The sequence below is a fragment of the Cariama cristata genome, unplaced genomic scaffold (genome assembly GCF_000690535.1).
Source record: "Cariama cristata isolate BGI_N322 unplaced genomic scaffold, ASM69053v1 scaffold1120, whole genome shotgun sequence".
Taxonomy (NCBI): domain Eukaryota; kingdom Metazoa; phylum Chordata; class Aves; order Cariamiformes; family Cariamidae; genus Cariama; species Cariama cristata.
Genome location: NW_009596143.1, coordinates 7883 through 25361, shown reverse-complemented (window position 1 = coordinate 25361; position 17479 = coordinate 7883). Strand labels below are relative to the sequence as shown.

The window sequence follows — 17479 nt, the reverse complement described above, 5'->3', positions numbered from 1 at the left end:
CCGCTCCCAGCAGAGCAACACTTCAGAATACAACGTGGCCATCTTTCTTTGTTACCTACATGGTTACGTTTCCCAGTCCTGTACAGAATAGTGCTAGCTCCTTCCTGCTGCCAGCTTTGCTTGCATTCAATGCAGCTCACTTGTTATTGATGATAGAAATTTTTTGTTCTTGTTGTTCCTTGTGTGTTGTTTTTTTTTTTTTAATAAATAAAGTCTACAACATGCTTTTTCAGGTACATGATTGCTGATTATTTTACAACAAGTAGTCTGTAAACCAGTTTGGCCTCTGAGGAATTGTCAGGCTATCGAGACGGTTGCATTCAAAGAGCAGCACCTTGTGTTGAGCGCAGCGAAGGCAGAGGAGAAGCCGTCCTGCAGTATGAAACTCCTGCCTGCTGCAGTGGAGAAGAATCAGCATGAAGAATCTATAAGTCTTTGCCGAAGTTTTTTATCTTCTCTCGGACTCACGTTGCCACTTGCATCACGGTCTGTCAAAACTAAAGAGAAAGTAAACTTTTAGAAGTGAAAGGGCCATCAGACCATTTGACATATTCTCGTTTACAAAGGAACTGCCTCCAAGACAGTGCTGCAAGGCTGGCTGTCCTGCGTTGTGCTGGAGCTGCTGAGCAGTCTGGATGCGGCACCCAGAGGCAGGATGCCCTGTGGCCTCTCCTGCCCTTATGGTCCACAGTCAGCATCTACCATTGGTTTCTTAACATGGTTACTAATTAAATCATGCTGAGGCCACTAGTGACAGAAGAAAAGATGACGAGTCATGGGCAAAGCTTTGCTGATGGGCGGTGAAGTCAGCAGCTGCACGCAAGCAGGAGAGGGCTGCACCAGCTGGAGCTAGTCATGAAACGGCAGCTTCTTTCTGCAAGGCATTTTAACAGAGCTTCAGGCATGAGTTTGTTCTGCTCTGGAGGAAGACAAGTCTTTAAAATGTTTTTGTGAGATGAAAACAGTCTCAAAAGTTCTGCTTTCAGATAAAAATGAGTCAGATTTTCTATTAGCTTTTTCAGCTCCTTGAGCAGAGACCTCCACCTTGGGCTCTTAAATTCTCCTACCAAAACCCACCTGGCATCTTGAAAAGGGACACATTTAAGAGGAAAACTATTTCCTGTCAGAATTACTCCAAACTGCTGTACTAGAGCTGGCTGCCAGAAGTGCATCTTCTAGTTTGAAAATAATTCTGCTTGTTTGTTCTGAATTGCCGTTTTACAAACTGACTTCTCCTCCAAACCTCAGCCTACCAGAACTGCTTGACCAAAGTACAGAAGAACAGTTACCCTCTGGGTACAGCTGCTTCATTTTTATTAGGCATAGGCCATAGCTTTCTGAAGAGAAAGTAGATTTAATTTTTTCCTGCCTTTGAAAAAGCTCTTTAACTTGCCCTCAGCATTATGCTCACCTACTCAGGTCAGCTGCTAAACGTTTTAAAGCATCTTTACTTCCATGAGTGAAGGACTTTGTGAAGAGGCAGCCCGCAGAGTCTGAACTACTTCACTTGGGGGATGTAGGCACTGGTGTCCTGCTGCTTCTGTGGGGACAGCTATGACAGCGGCCATACTCATATCAAATGGGAAGAAATCCCATCCCTTTATGCCTCTCCCTGGATATTTGGCTTCTCTTCTCCAATTCTGCACTTGAGGAGGGAATTGGAATCACATTTAAGATATGCCACAATTTTTAGCACAGAATCTAAGACTACATCTCATTAAGAGCGCTTGCTCAGAGCCAATCATGTCTGGGAACTGGCAGGAATATTCAGAGAACAGCTGCACCAATCCAGATTGACTCAGACCATTGTGGCAAAAATCACTTAACAGTCAATCTTCCTTTCTCTCTGCGTAAGAAGGAACAGGAGCATGTTCACCAGCCCCAGTCCCACTTCCCTTCTTTCGTCATTTTCTGTTCCTCTGCCAGCAGCATTTCTGAACGTTAGACTTGTTTTTACATTCATCTAAGATTTCTGCCAAAGCCTGAATGAAAAGCAGAAGCAGCAGTTCCTACTCTTCTGAGCTAATCTCTGAAGAACAAACGTCCTGAAACCACGAGCTTTCTCACTGGAGCTTCTTCAAGCGCAATGTACTGTAGACCAATCCAGTGCTCTTCTACTGTGCAGGTGGTCTTAAGGAGTTCAGGTTCAGACAGCTGAAGCCTTTTCCTGCTACAGTAGAGATGCCGGCAAGGACCACCAACTTAACAGACACTTCAGCATCCAGCCTGTGCCACTGACTTGCAACACCACAATCTTCTGGCACATACGTGAATTTATAGCAGCTATAGTGCAGACATCATAGCAAGGTCTAAGCAGGTCCATTTTCTTGTAGAATATATTAAAATGTTTTTGATAGGAATACACATCTAGACGAAATCTGCTTTGTTTTGCATGAATGAATTTTTGGTTTAATGGGTTCCTTATCTGTCTATACCAGGAGGTTTGGATGTGATGTTTTTTTCTTTGATTTTTCTTTTTAAAGAAAGAGCAGGTCACCTTACCTTGTAGCTCTGTTGCATTTTTTTCCAGCTCTTCTGTAGTTGTTTCTTCAGGCTTCTCCAACACAGCTGTCCCTGGCTTCCCATCTATGGTATCTGTCTTAATAGTACCAAGGTTTACCAAAAGTTGCATGACATCAAACTTCTCAGAAACTGCAATGTTCTCCAGCACTTTGAGGCATTTAAATGATTTAAGTTCACTCACGTTTTCCTCAAGAAAGAGGAGGTAAAGGCTTAAGTCATCAAAACACTTTGACTTGAGTTTCAGAACATCAAAAGTTGGCAGGATTTCATACACTTTGAGAATACCTGAATTCCACCTCCATGGAACAAACATTGCATACACTACCAGCGGCATCACTAGAAGGTAGACTATCAGGTTAATATAGCTGAGTACCTTGAAGACACCAACAGCAATAAGCTTGCACTGAACCACTTCTGGAACAGTTGTGTCATTCTTTAAGATCCCAGTTTTGATAGTGCAGAGAAACTCATCACTCAAAGAAGAGAGGCTAATGTAGTAGCCCAGGTAGAGGCATGCAATGAAAATAATTACTAGCGTGAGTAAACGGCAGATAATGTATTTAATTATTAAGCATTTGGAATTCTTCTTCGTCTTCAGGTACTGCTCCACAATTGGGTATTTAAAGTGGCTTTCGGATATTTCCCACAAACTGAAAGAGAGAGAAAAAAAAAAGACAAATCACATAGATCAGATGCTGCAGTGTTCATCTACCTCAAATTTCAAGGAAACCTAGTACTCTGAGATAGACACATGATTGGAATCCCTCTTACTGGGGTAAATCAAGGCTAGTTTTATTGAAGTCAGTAGAAAAACAACAGAATAGCAGATAAACTAAGAATATTGACACTTTAGTACAGAAAAGCCATTTAAGAGACAAAAGAGCTCAAACATTGGAAAATGGAAAAAAATATTTTTGCTCTTTTCCAATACAAAACAGGTATAGTAAGCAAATCCATAAGGAAAAGCAGATTTCCCAAGCACTTGTTCAATAATAGCACACTGGAAGGCTTTTTACTTGTCAAGACCTAACTCCACATTTTCAGGAACAGACCTAAGTCCCCATTGCATTGCCTGTACTCCCACATGCAAAGAGAAACAGGTACCCCAACCTCAGATGAAGCAGAAGCTGGATCTGGTTAGAACAGTGCACCAATTTGATCAGAGAAGGGGGTTTTGCTTTTGTTGGTTTTGGTGTTTGGCTTTTTTATTGTTTGGCTTTTTAATGGTGTTTTTCTGTGGTTTTTTTTTTTCTTTAAACAGAAGCTCTGCAGACCTAGATCTGAAAGGACAGGAGACAACAAGTAACAGACTTTGCTCACAGCGTGCAAACAACTGTCAAGAACACTGAGAACTGAGGACTGCAGCCATTCTTACGCTGTGGTGGGTAGGCAGGTAACACCTACTACAACTAAAGAAATCAGGACATCTCAGGTAATTAGTAATCTGAAGAGCTCATCTAATGTTTTCTTCGAAAAAAGAAATTTGTAAGTTCCAGCTCCAAGTCACAGTAACGATTTCAGGTATCTTTTTTTTTTTTAACCAAATTTAAAAGTGTGTCAGGTGACCATTCAAACCTCTGCAACAAATTTCTAAGAGTGCAGGTGTCATATCTGTTAAGAGCTTAAGGAAAAGAGCAAAGAAAGCCAAGCCCCAGCATCTTACCTCTGTGTCAAGTTCTCATTAACAGCTGGAACCAAGTCAGTAGGGTCCCTGGGGTCTCCACTGCGGATGCTATTAGCAGCTTTGATTGCCCTGTTATAGGCTTTGTCAAGTTCTTCCATAATGAATTTCAGGTCTGAAGAAAGGTGAGGTGCTGCAGTGAAGCGCCAGAACAAACATGGTAGATACAGCAGGATAGCGACGAGCAGAAGGATGTATGGAAAGAACTGAAGGGAGAAAAAAATTCAGATTAGGATCCATCTGTATATAAAATATGTCAGCCAGTCACCATCATTCCCTATAAGTCTAGTAAATTCCCTATAATTTTATTGAAATGCTTCTAGTAAAACCCACTTTTGGGGTTATTGGGAATATGCACAAAAGCAAAATCTCTTTCCAGACAGCTCCAGTAACCTTGCTGCTGCTTAGAGCTTTGACAAAAAAAAAAAAAAAGGCAGAACAAAGTTACCACGATCCTGATAAAATTTTCATTGCGTATTCAGAACTGCACTGCTAGAGCTGAAATTGAGAGAGGCAGCATTAACCTGGGGAACAACAAATAGCAAAGGCAACCAAAGCAGCTATCAGAGAGACTGACTGGAAGAAGAGGACAGTGCCACACAACTCTCCCTCCCAGATGGGTCACCACTGTTCATAGCAATTAAAATGCTCCAAACACCAGCGAAATCTCTCCTGCTCTCCATTAGCTGTCAGGAGGTTAATGAAGAGAGCCTTTATAGCGCTGCATCTGCCTACAAACACATGCATCTGTTCAGAGTGCATGACATACAGTGACTGTAAAGGATTAAGTGTGGTTGTAATAGTTGAGAGTATTTAAATATTTTTAGAGAACTCCTAAATGGAAACCAAGGCACAGCATCAGAATGGTCTGGTGTTAATGCAGCGCTGAGAAGTCAGCCCTTACACAGTTCCCATTGCTTAGAGAAAGGGCTGAACCAGGTGTAAAATACAAAAGTGAAGTCTTTCCATCTTTCTTCTAGTCATCAACAAGTAGGAGTTTTTCACCATGAGATTTAATCTCTAATTCCCCCCAGCTGCTGGAAATACGGTATTTTCTGTCTACTGTGATATTATATTCAGGGTGTACATTCATACATAGCATTACCCTTACAGAGACATGATGTAAGATCTAGTTAGACAAGCAGTTAGTTGTCAAAATGTACCGCAAATCTGGCCAATCTCCAATTCATTACATTCAACTTTTGATAGTAAGCACACTTAACTCAAATCCAGCATCAGTTCCTAAAGAATTTTAAATTAGTTGTGATGAACAAATTTGAAACAGATTTAAGGCATCTTAAGTGTTACAGCCCTGCACACATGCACATTCATTGAAAACGCCAATGCAGAACTTTAGAAGAAATTTGGACTGAGGTCATTAATCAGTGCAAGTGGAACAGCTCCACTTACATTTGTCGATATTTAACAAGATGAGAATCTGGACTTGGGTTTGCATTAATCAAGAGAGATTAAAGTTTTGTATGTATAAAATAAATTATTTGATGTTATTGAACATTTTATCTAGGAAAGCTACTTCTAATATCACCTACCATTAAAGCAAAATCCTATGTTGTTATTAATAATAGGAATGCATACGACGTATTAGCACATAAATAAAAACTTATGTGTTCCTAAAGGAAGTGCATCAGCAACTGGAGACCGTAATATGAACGATCATTCTGGATGTGCACGTTCTCTATACAGCAGTCAGATTGGAAATTTGTGACATACAGTAAGACAAAGCCATGAAAAGCATGAAATAGCCACAGAAAACTGAGGATGCTGTATTTAAAGGTGAGCTTTCCCTTGCAGCCCTTCTTATAAATTCACACTTTAACTGCTTCTGCTCAGTAGCAACATAATAGAACTTGGCCAAAATTGCTACTTGAGTCTCTAGGTAAGCCCTCAAGAAAGAAAACCTCAAGAAAGGCTCACCTTTAAAACTGAAACGGAAATTCTGCAGGGATGGGCTAACCCAGTAACAAGACTGTTTCAAAAACCTAGTTAAGTTAGCATAGCAGAGTTGACTGTATTTATACCATACATCCCACTACAGGCAGCTCTTCCTCATCAGAAGGAAGAAGCATCAACCCTGTACTGCTGTATCATAGCTGTCATCTGTCTCCTCTCCACAGCAGGGGACCGACCTCACAGGCCAGAGGGATCCGGGGGATTCCTTCTGACATCCTGGAATTACTGGGCACTGCTAATCTGCCCAGTACTCCCACTGAACCCATACTATCTTCCACACCACTATACTGCGCTCACCAAATGGATGGTCCACAGTCACCATCAGGAATTTCTTCCCTCCAGAGCTCCAACTTACGCCAGCAGCCAAGACATCCCTTGGGTGTGGGTGCTGCTCTTTTTGAACTGCTAACTGCTTTCAACCAAATTCAGCAAGCTCATCCTCTCAAAATCACGTCCTTACTGGCTGTTGCCTCTCAGCTCTACTTGCTGCACCCTTGACATGATCCTTCCCCTGCCCCCAGCAGCCCGTAGAGACTGGGCAGAGCTCTGCCCTCACTATCGCCTCTCTTCCCTCTCTGCACACAGTAGATAACCTCAGATCATCTGCTTTTTTTCCAGGTCTATCTTTTCCAATTGAGGTGTAAAGTTCTGGCGTGTCCAACATGTTTTTCTAGACATCTTGTCAACTCAAACCCAACAGCTCAAGAATCTGCCTTTCATATTTATCAACGTGGACATTGCTACTGGGTCTCACAGGTCTAAGTCCTGGATGCCTTGGTCTACCCAAAGCTTTATGGTTCCACATCCAGGCTCTTTCAGTCCTCTGAATTCTGTATTATGTAGAATTAGAAATAATCTATCTATGAACACAGCTTAAATTTATCTAAGTTCCTCTAAGCTGCTGCAACACTTTTTCCATAAGCCCTAACAAACGTCAGCTTCTATAAGATCGTTGCAACGCCTGTTTGACTTCACTTACTTCTGTGTCATACGCCTCTCAGCACCCTTCCACTGGTGCCAAGTGGGGAAAGCAACAATGAAACATCTGACTTAGTAAGGAGCGACCAAAGCTTCTCACATTGGTTTATATCACTTGGCTTTATTACTCACCCATTTGAAATTTTACAGGCAACAGAGGATTTAAGAACTCCCTTTCTGACCCTCAAAACTGGAAATGCCACCAGCAGTACCCGATTAATCCTTGAGATCTCTTTACCCTGACGCCTACAAGACATGCAGCAAGAGGCAAGATAGCTGACACACTGAAGTTACAGCCCAAAACCTCCATTGTCCCCATCCCCATCTCTTTCTTTATACCTAGAAAAAGACTCGGTGGGCACATTCTGCACTTGTGTAGCACATCAGCATCACCCCTGTTGCTCTGCCCCAGATCTCCTCCATTGCCCTCCATCTCCCCTGCCTCATCACAGACTGCTGCCTTACAAAAACCAGCCTCTGTCGTTTTCCCTTCCATCTCCTCCTCTCCCCAACTCCTTCACCACTGCCTCTTCCCCTAGAAGCATCACCCCACTGGGGCAAAGGCACATTTGCCACACATTTACTGGGCTCTCATCACTCCCAAAGCTGTAGTTTATGGCAGCATGAGAAAACACTATGCAGCTCTTTTCTGAATGGTCTCAAAACTAGAGCAGCAGCGTGACCATTAGTCCAGCTCTTTTTGTCTGGAAACAAAAGCCTATCATTTGTCAGCCCTTCCATTGCACTTGATGCACGACTCCATCCTTCTCGGATTCTGGCTTTTTTAAAAATGAAAGATACGCTTGTTCTATTTGTTAACAGTAGGCTTAGATAACTAGCAAATTGTTTTGAATCATTAAAATTTAAGGGCTTGAACCGACAGGCAAAAGTGAAAATGCAAAGTCATCTGGCACAAGTCCTAGGTTTCAGAGCAGCAGACTCGGACTATCCAGCTCATCTGACTACATTTTACAGTCACACAAAATGACTTCCCTTTTTAAGAAAAGGACTCCGTGGTACTCATACATAAATGAGCATGTGCCATACACCTTTCTGTTATGGTTTATGTATTTACTTCCAAGGCATCAAATACACAAGGAGGAAATGCTACTTCAGTCTTGGAGAGTTGGTAGTATTTAAGTTAAATGGGAAGTGTCACCGACCTCAAGAACTGTATGGTCAAAGATATGCTAGAGAAAGCTATTGGCCTAAAAGTAAAACTCAGTTCTTCCTTTGCTGTCTAGCTACCAAGTTCCTTTTCAACCGCAAGTTCACAACGTGTAAGCTGGTATGAGACTGTGTAACTCAAGAGAGGTCCTCTGAAAGCAGATTAGAACAGATACATTAGAATAGATACAATATCCTATGGTTCAAAATGCTCCTTGCTGAACTTCATTACTGCAAGTGCATTGAGGACTATAATACTGTGCTTCAACCTGGATGCCCTGAGACTTCATCTACACCCAGTTGCAAGGAGAAAAGGACAGGTAAAAGCCCATTGAATTTGGCACTCAGAAACTGAGTAGCAGAGCTTCAGCTAGGCTAATCCAAGTTTCTGGAAGGTACTAGGTATAGGTACTGTGTGATTAATATTCAGCATGAGACAGACAAAACTAGTAGCACATGCACCCAGGACTCAAACTAGAGTCCCCTATATGTTTTCTGCTAAGTGCTGCTGAGCTCCTGAAAGCTAAAGCTGATGGAAGCAGATTCACCTGCCTTGCTTGTCCCTTAGACTGATGGCAGGCTGGGTGGGACAGCAAGCTCCCCAGGGAGCAGAGCACTAGGAAGCCAGGAGATCAACTGCTCCTCGTTCTGCACTGCCACAGTTCATTTCACCTGACAAACCTTTAAGCTCTGTATACATTACAGGCTATACCCTTACTCCTCCTGAAGGCCAAGAGTACCTCATACCTGAGCACGTCTGACAACTTAACATCGTGTCTGTGTTAACTGGTACTGATGAGGTACTGAAATCCAAGCCTTATCTGAGCAGAAATCTGTGCAGAGAAGGATTCTTCCCTCCAGACTAAAGATACATGTGCTCAGCATCACTGCCCTGCAACAAGTAACTGAAATGGGAACTGCAGAATTAGTGCCTTTCTCTCTCACAGCTGTACTCTGAGAGTAGCACATCCCACAGGGCAGTCAAAGATGAGAAGAGGACCAGACCTAACACCAGCTGTTTGGTGGCCTGCAGCACAACATGCCATCAAGCCCTGCAATACAGAAAGCAAAGTCTTTCTGGACAGCAAGAACTTAGGATGTCCAGTAGTGTTACAACACGGAGCCCTGGTCCCCATCTCAGCACAACATTGTTTCCAGCCTTGTGTTCTACACTTGCAAAAGCAGCTCCAAAGGTTATCATCAAAGCAAATAATTTATGCACATCAAAACATTTACACTTCATAGATATGTGCTGTTTTCTTACATCACTGACCATAAACAGGCTGAGCAATTTTCAATCAATACTAGCTACTATGAATGGAAAAGAAAAATAACCTGCACGCATGCAGTCCAAACTCTAGAAATCTTGTATCTATTTAACACACCGAACTCCTCTGAAGTCATGACCATTTCTTCATGTGCCTGCATTTGCAGATTATCTACGCAAACTGAACATCTATTTTCCAAAACAACTCTGTCTTACCAGAATTTGTGAACATCTACGTTGAGATAAATATTCAGAATGACATGAACCATGTTCACTGTTTTTCAATTCCCGATGCACAAGTGTAGTCTTTCACTGATAAATGCATATACAGTGCTAGCACTACACATATTAAAGTGAATTCCTAATATTCTCATGCCTTGATTTTTTTCACCTTTTATTGGGAGGCCAGGGAAATAAGCTTTGAAGACGTCAGTCTGTTTAAGTTAATTTGTTAGAAATCAGCTAACTGTTCAACCAGAACATATGCATGGGTATAGATGAAGAAGTGTTTGAATAATCTGTTTGCATAAGCAGATAAGACACTGGAATCACAAAACTGTCTTTTAAAGATGCATTAGCATCACACTCTCCTAAAGGTGAAAGGAAAAATCAGACTAAAACATAAAGTAGTCTATTATGTAACATCCCCAGCTTCAACTGTGCTAAGATACAGTAAATACACAGCAAATCAGTTAAAAGGGCATTTAAAAAACTTCTTCATAAGCTCAAATACGCTTTTATCATCCAAAGAAAATGTAGCGGCCAAGGGTGGTGTGACCCAAAAGGCATTTTCAAGGACCTAATCTACAGAAAGCTTGCCAAGGTCTGGATAAAGATGGCTGGCAGAAGATAAGAATCACTTTAGTGGCATTTAGAAAACAACAGTTTTCTAATTCTACTGCATCTTCAGTCTTTATTTCCTTTGGGCAAACACTACTAAAGTGACTGCAACCATTCTGACTTCTACCATACCTAACAGAAGTCAAACAGTAACTTTAAGTACAATAGCACAAGGTCTGATTTACAGCCTTCAGAAAATTCATTGGCATGCAGTACTCAACAAAGAAGGAAGCACTGAAGTGTCTTCACTCACTTGAGATGAAAATATTTCTCATTAAAATATAAGATCATGGTGAAGTGTCTGCTTCTTCAGTTCCAAATTTCTATTTGCCTCCAGGAAGAGCCTAAGCAAAGGCACCAGCCCCGAAACAGGCTAATGACAGCAAAGACATGTTTCCAGCAGCAAAGGTATTAAACTCCCTCTGGATATGACCCTATTGCTGTGTGAGTCGACAGGAGAGGTTTCATTGGTGTCGAGGGCAGAAACGTGAGCTATAAATGACTCATCATCCTGCCTGAGATACTATCCTGCCTCCAGACCTGAAAGTGAATCTCAAACCATACATGACCTTTGTTACCTCACCCGTTACTTACTTTCAGTTTTGATACAGCTTAAAACCTGTATTTCTCCAGTTTCAATTAGTAAGACTAATGTGACTGAAGTAGCTGTAACACTACGCTCTCAAAAAAATAGTTTGTAAATGCATCTGCATTTGGGTTTCCTTGCTCCAACAGCCCTTAATCCCTCTGGGTGGGGCTTTATAGGCGAAACATGAGGAGTCCTCAGTCAACTAAGAAGTTGTACAAACAGTGAGTAACGAGAATCAGATAACAATGATTATAATCATACCAATAACATAACCAAGTACCTTGGGGGGGGGGGGATTGTGTATTTACAGACAAACAATTCAAAGGTCAAGTCACAGGTCCATGTGTGTACTTCTGTTACAAAAAGCGAGTATCTTCAACAATGTAAGTTTCACCTTAAATGGTGACAACTTCATGCATACAAAGACTTTAGACCTACTCTTTCTACGCAATGCTTTAAGCAGGTCCTACAGCACTTGCCCTGCGCTTTTACAGAGATCTGAGCCAGACAACTGACCTGCCCTGGCTGTGCCATGCGTGAAGACCTCTTCTTTCTGCCGTCAGTCAGATGAACTGTTTGCCTGCATTTCACATTGGTATGAATCCCCTTCTTCTGAAGAACCATCTACTCCCTTTACTTCTACTTACTTACCTTTATCTTCCTCCTTGATTCTCCTCAATCAATAACAGACTAGAAAACAGAGTAATTAAAAAAAATCCTTAGAAGTCTCTTGATCATAGGCACCTCCATCCTACCAATCCAGATTTCACCGCTAGAGAGAGGTCATCACTCAATGTCCAACTGCTCCTCAACTTGCTTGCTTGCTATCTTGTCTGGTAAGATGATGCTCACTGTTCTCCTGCATGTGTTTGTATATATTTCTCTGTGCACCATAGATTAAAAAGGCTTTGCAGTGCAGTCTCCTCCTCCGCTAGACTGCAAGGAGTGCCCACTCACAATGGCCAAAAGCTTGTTTCTATTCCAGTTAAGAATCAAGCCAAGTTTTATCAAAATAAGTTGTCAGGTGGAGCACTCATCTTTAGAGGCAAAAAGCAAACTATCTGCAGAGGGAGCAAATACATGACTCTTCCATCCACATCACCACTGTCTGTCTCTCTTTACCACTCATCTTTAGAAACGAGTATCTCTATTCTGACACTTCAGATGATATACACAAGAAACCTCTTGAGGGAATAAAGCCTGAATGGAAAACCCCCCGGAAGAAAACAGAGACAACAGAAGACTGAAGCCCGACCAGACTAAGTTTCATCAATGACAAACCTGAAGATGAGTCTTGTCAGAGGACTCAACCATAGAATCATTTTGTCAGCTTTTTCACTGACAAAGAGGAGGAAATCTTCATGTTAAACTAAGAATATAGGCAGGACATCCCATAGTCTCTTCTTTCCATTTATCTACGTGCATTTGAGCACAATTTTGCTTTCTGCTAAGGGTTATCCAGCATGAAGAGTTATTCCAGGATCACTGGAAATTTCAGAACTCCTGTTCTCCAAGGAGAGAGGCCCTGGGCACCCTTTAGGAGTGCACACACCACTAGAGAGTCAGGGAACCCAGAAAGTTGCAGCACGCTCCTCCTCTCCACTCCAAAAAAAGTTTCCAAACTGATAAATTCAAGTGTTGTGAGAGATCTCCCAGAGCAGGTAAAGGTGCCCAAGCTTTGGGGATTGCCCAAAACTGAAACATACATTTACTGATCGAAAAAACAAAAATCCCAGCGCAAACTTGTGCCCTGAAATAGAAGGGAAATGGGAAGGTTTCAGTTTTTCTGTAATGCAACCTGGTTTTGGTAATTCTTCAGAGCAACCAGATGCCTAGAACAAAAGCAAGGCAAGTGGCTGCAAGTTGGCTTCTTCGCCAAAGAACTACACGGTCCTACTTCTCTACACCACAGTGAGCACTGCCCTAGGACACAAACCTTTGACAACACTTCTGACAGAGCACAGAGAGTGTGCCGTAATGAAATCCATCCATTTCAATCAGGAATTGGGGCCTACAACCTCATTCCCCCAAAACTGTAATATAATGCCTCCTTAAGCGTTTTTTATGGAGCCTTCCAACATGCCAATATAGTGAGAAGCTAAGTGAGTTGGAGTATTAGAAAGAACCTGAGATGTTTTGCAAATAAAAGAATTCCTGCCCAGAAAGCAGAAAAAAACCTTTAAGTGTTGTCTTAAGAAAAACTGGGCCTAACGATCCCTGCTGTCCCTCTATGTGCATCCCTGCCCTTGCACTGCGGAGTCAAGTCTCCTCTCATCTGAGCTTAAGAAGGTTTCCTTTTCTCATTAACTTCACTGTCCTCCCACAAAGGCTCTGCTCTGACCATTTTTAAAATGGTCACCCAGCCAAAATCTGCAGAGCAATGAGCTTGTACATACCTTACAGCACAAGTCTGGGGAGACAACCTTCTGTTTTCCTGCAGAAATGGTCAGCCCCCATGGCAAGCCACCCAGCAGTGCAGCTGATAGCTGCTGGCCCTCGATGCAAACAACAGCCAAACACCTTCAGATACCACAGTGGGAACCAAAGGTCAGTGTTAATAGCTGTTACACTGCTCCTTCCCTGGAAGCTTGTAAAGCTTGGAAGTTGATGAACAACCAGTAGAAGGATGTTAATTAATACTGGCCTCCAAACAGCATCTGCAGCTCCCAGCACCCGGATCAGAAGGGTAGGTGGCTAAGCGTGGATTTAGGAGGTTAAGATGAGGCACTCAGCCTCTGCTACAGCCTCTGACTCAGCTGTTCAGACATACTTCTTGCAGCCAGTCTGCAGAGTATTTACAAGGAAACATCACAAACCATTAAGCTATCATTGAGGAACTGTGGGAAGAAGGGTCCTGCATCAATTCCTGAGACACCACTAGTCAGCAAATTAACATGGGTTGCACCATAAAAGTATGACTACTTAAGCCATTAGTCATGGCTGGCAAAATAGGAGACTTACAGCTATCAGCAGGTGATTATGGCATAAAATTCAACATAAGGAAATTGAGTAACAAGAACTCATTCCCTCAAGAGAAAGGGGCAGCAACACATCCAGGTTTGCAGGTGGAGTTTCCACCCACACAAGCTGCCTGCATTGCGAGATGTCCCAGCAGCTTCGACTGGATTCTGTAGAAGGTCTGGCTGAAGCAAAGTGGAGCACTGACTGAGCAAGGAAGAGTTCAGACTGGAAACCAACAATTCTGGCTTTAATATTCATGAAACACAAGACCGCTGGGTCAAGGTTATGAGTCAAGCTAACTGGAGAAGGCAGTAGTAAATCCTTACAGTTAGTGATTTGAGTCAGCAAACGAATCAGAGACAGCCCTGAACAGTCTTTCAGAGGAGACACCACCAGCTGACTGGATAATAAAAGCTGAGGTACGAGATACACCAGCAAAACCCAGAAATACAGGTGCTGCAGGTCCCAGACCTGAGCTCCCTCTAATACCAAGTTCTCCTCCGCCCCCAGGTGCCAGGGGGGCTTATTTGCTGGGACAAGTAATGAAAGGGCTGGGGAAGGCAGCACACAACACCCTAAATTTGCAGAGCTCCAACAGTATTTCTTACTTTGGCATCAGCACTGCCTGAGCAGGGCAATGCTGCCTCTCGAGTTGAGTCAGCTCCAGGCATCGGCATGGCATTTACTCAGAGTTTGTAACTCCTGCCAAAGCTCGGCTAACTGTTTTGAGCCAGCTCAAGTATCTTAGAACCTACTGCACTTTTTACCCATAAAATAAGTCTCTTGCTGTGCTTTCAGTACGACACTGCTTTACCTGCAGCAGTGAAAGCCAGCTCACGGTTTGCGAGGGAACAGCCTGCAGAAGTGCAGAAGAGCACATTGCAGACAGGGGTTAAACCTGTTGGTACCAGTGATTAATTTAATCTCTTACAAAATAGCCTATCTGCCACAAGTTTCTCTCCATGCATAATTGGCCAAGTATACACAACAATAATACTAAATGTTTTCACTACTCTGTTTTCCTAAAATAAGCTTTTGATACAAACATTAAGGCAGTTGTTATGTCCTGTATCCTGGTTTTAAAATAGTTCCTGGCTAAAGCCAGGTGAGGCACTCAGCTCCAGGGCAACACAGCAACATTAACACTACTCTTCTGTCAGATATGTGCTGACCCTTTATTTAAAAGCAGAGAATACCTTCTGTAGTACGCTCTTGGAAGTAAGGGAAAGAAAACATTTTGTCTAAAAATAGCGAGAGTCAGGTCAAAGCCAAGGACTATAGCAGAGCAGAGGACCAAGAAAAGCAAGGCAAAGGCAGGTTTCTACGTGGGGGCAACTGTTCCAGGAGAAAGAGCTCTGTACATACTTTATGCAGCCACAGGGGAATGTTTTCTAAGTTGCTCTGGGATGGTTGCTTCTGCTGCACAGCTGCCCAGCAGTAGGAGTCCACATAAGCCGCTTGTCGCCAGGAGAAGGAGCTGGGTGCAAAACAGCTTATCTGAGCACCTGGGAAAACAAAGCAAAAGTTATCACATCGTCAGAAGATTAAAAAAAAAAAAAAGAAGAAATCAGGTTTAGGAAGAAAAGCTCACACTTGAGATTTCGTGGTATCCAAAGCTATTAGGTTAAGCAACTGAATGAAACACAGCAGCTCTGCAGGGAGGAGAGTCACTGAGTTCCCACTGCACTCAAAGGGTTAAACTCCCACAGGGACTCTCTGATGTCTTCTAAGGGTTGAGACAGCATATTAGAAGCACCTGTCTTTTAGGGCTATTTTCATAAGTTTTTGGGGGAACATGACCTTGAAGACCTGTCTCACTTGCACTTGACTCAGGTTGGCCAAAGGGGAATCCAGCAGATACAAAGTGTGACCAGGGAAGGCTGGTTTCCTGAGGAAACAGCTACCATCACATACTGTCATGCCGCTGTATTTCCCAAATGCACAACCTACAGCTTACACATTTATTGAAACAAGACCTCAAACACCATTCCCGCTGCCCGGCAGTCCTTGCAGTGATGCAACGGCAGGTTTGGCCCAGGGTGCTGCCACTTCTTCTGCCTCTCAGACTGTGCAGGAGTTTTGAGGGGTTCAGGTTATACATGTGAAAACAAGGACTTCCTCTGGTAACTGCTGGCAGAGCAATAGTGGCCCCCAGACACCTCCAAAGGGTGCCAGACCCTTCCTCAGCAGCGCAGTGACATGCTGTGACCAGGATCAGGCGTACCACCGTCATCCCCGCTCATTCCCAGTACCTCTCCCACTGCTTGGGAGCTTTAAATTAAGATCAGGGCACTAATTGACAGCAAGAGCAGCTATTTAAGCCAGCCTCTGCCTTAGGGTCAAATTCTGCTCTGACCAGCTACAGGCACCAACTGAGTCTTCCCGCAGCGTACCTGAATGAGGAAGAGTGGTTATTGGACACGGAGTACCAGTGACTCTGCAGAAAAAGCTAGTAAAACAGGATGAGGGGTTTCGATTTTCTTTCTGAAGCTTTGATAGTGAAAACAAAAAACCCCACACATTTCCAGCGGGCTTTCATAAATGTTGAAACAGGACAGACATTTCACGAAACGACTACACAAAGTGGAGGTGGCTCTTCCGTGAACATCCCTCTTCCAAGAGCAATATCCAACGCTTCCTCCAAACCACCACCAATATCAAAGGACCAACAGGGGAGAATATTGCTACTTTTTTTTCTGTAATATATCCATCAAAGGCAATGCTAATGGTGTTGCTGTGTGCTCTATGGGAATAAGTATTTCATATAAGATTGTACCATTCGTTGTGCTTTTTTGCTAGTTTAGCTTTTAGAGAATAAGAACTTCTTTTGTAACAGGAGCCGACCACATTCGCCTGGTAACTTGCACAGCCTTTTTACAACATAGCGTAGTCAAGGAGCATTATGAATAAAAGCCTTTCCTTGTAAGTCACTATTACAATTATTTCTAAGGCTGTAGTATCATAAGGACATGGTTTGACCTGTCACAAGCCTCCCTTATAGAAAACAAGTTACTGTTCATCAGATCAGAGCTCATGTGATTTAGCAAAGTTGGCACCAGACAAGCACTTGCACTCTCCCAAAGCTCCGGGAGTTTCTGCTTTCCAGAGGATTTCCATTAGCTGTGGAAGCTCAAGAAACAAAACACTGCGGGGTGGGGGTGGGGGGGGAAGGGGAAGAAAAAAAGAAAATAAAAAAGCAGGCAATTCAAGTGTCTGTCCTCCACTGGATAGGGACCATTTATGCTCTGCTCTCATCACTTAACGAACCTCCCGCTGCTGGCTGTGCCCGGCTTGAAGCAGCAAACAAGTGACCCTTTCAAAGGGCGAGCAATAGGAGTGTTCAGAAAGATGCTTTGTCTTATTCACATCTGTGTATCTGCAACAAAAAAACCCCACATTCCATGTGTTCATTCTCCTTAACGGGTGGGAAACCACTGAAAGGGATGGAGTGTTTACATTGGTGAGGAAAAAGGCAGCCAGCCTCTTTCTCCAAAGAGTTATG

The 17479-nt window shown here is 42.9% G+C and overlaps 1 protein-coding gene across 1 annotated transcript; it reads right to left on the bottom strand.

Moving 5' to 3' along the window:
- Positions 1-411: 411 nt before the first annotated feature.
- Positions 412-16210, bottom strand: PANX1 (pannexin 1). The gene is made up of 5 exons (XM_009704580.1): positions 16045-16210; positions 15343-15482; positions 4187-4410; positions 2503-3173; positions 412-497 (listed from the first exon to the last, which is right to left on the bottom strand). Exons 1-5 carry the CDS (start codon positions 16208-16210, stop codon positions 412-414), a joined length of 1287 nt encoding a protein of 428 aa, XP_009702882.1.
- Between the last annotated feature and the right edge of the window lie 1269 nt (positions 16211-17479).

Excerpts from the sequence above, each read along its gene's own strand:
- PANX1 (XM_009704580.1), bottom strand. The coding sequence starts at position 16,210 with ATGACGGTGGTACGCCTGATCCTGGTCACAGCATGTCACTGCGCTGCT. Across the intron at positions 15,483-16,044 it reads CCCCTCAAAACTCCTGCACA|GTGCTCAGATAAGCTGTTTT; the intron begins GTCTGAGAGGCA and ends TTGTTTTCCCAG. Across the intron at positions 3,174-4,186 it reads AATGAGAACTTGACACAGAG|TTTGTGGGAAATATCCGAAA; the intron begins GTAAGATGCTGG and ends TCTCTCTTTCAG.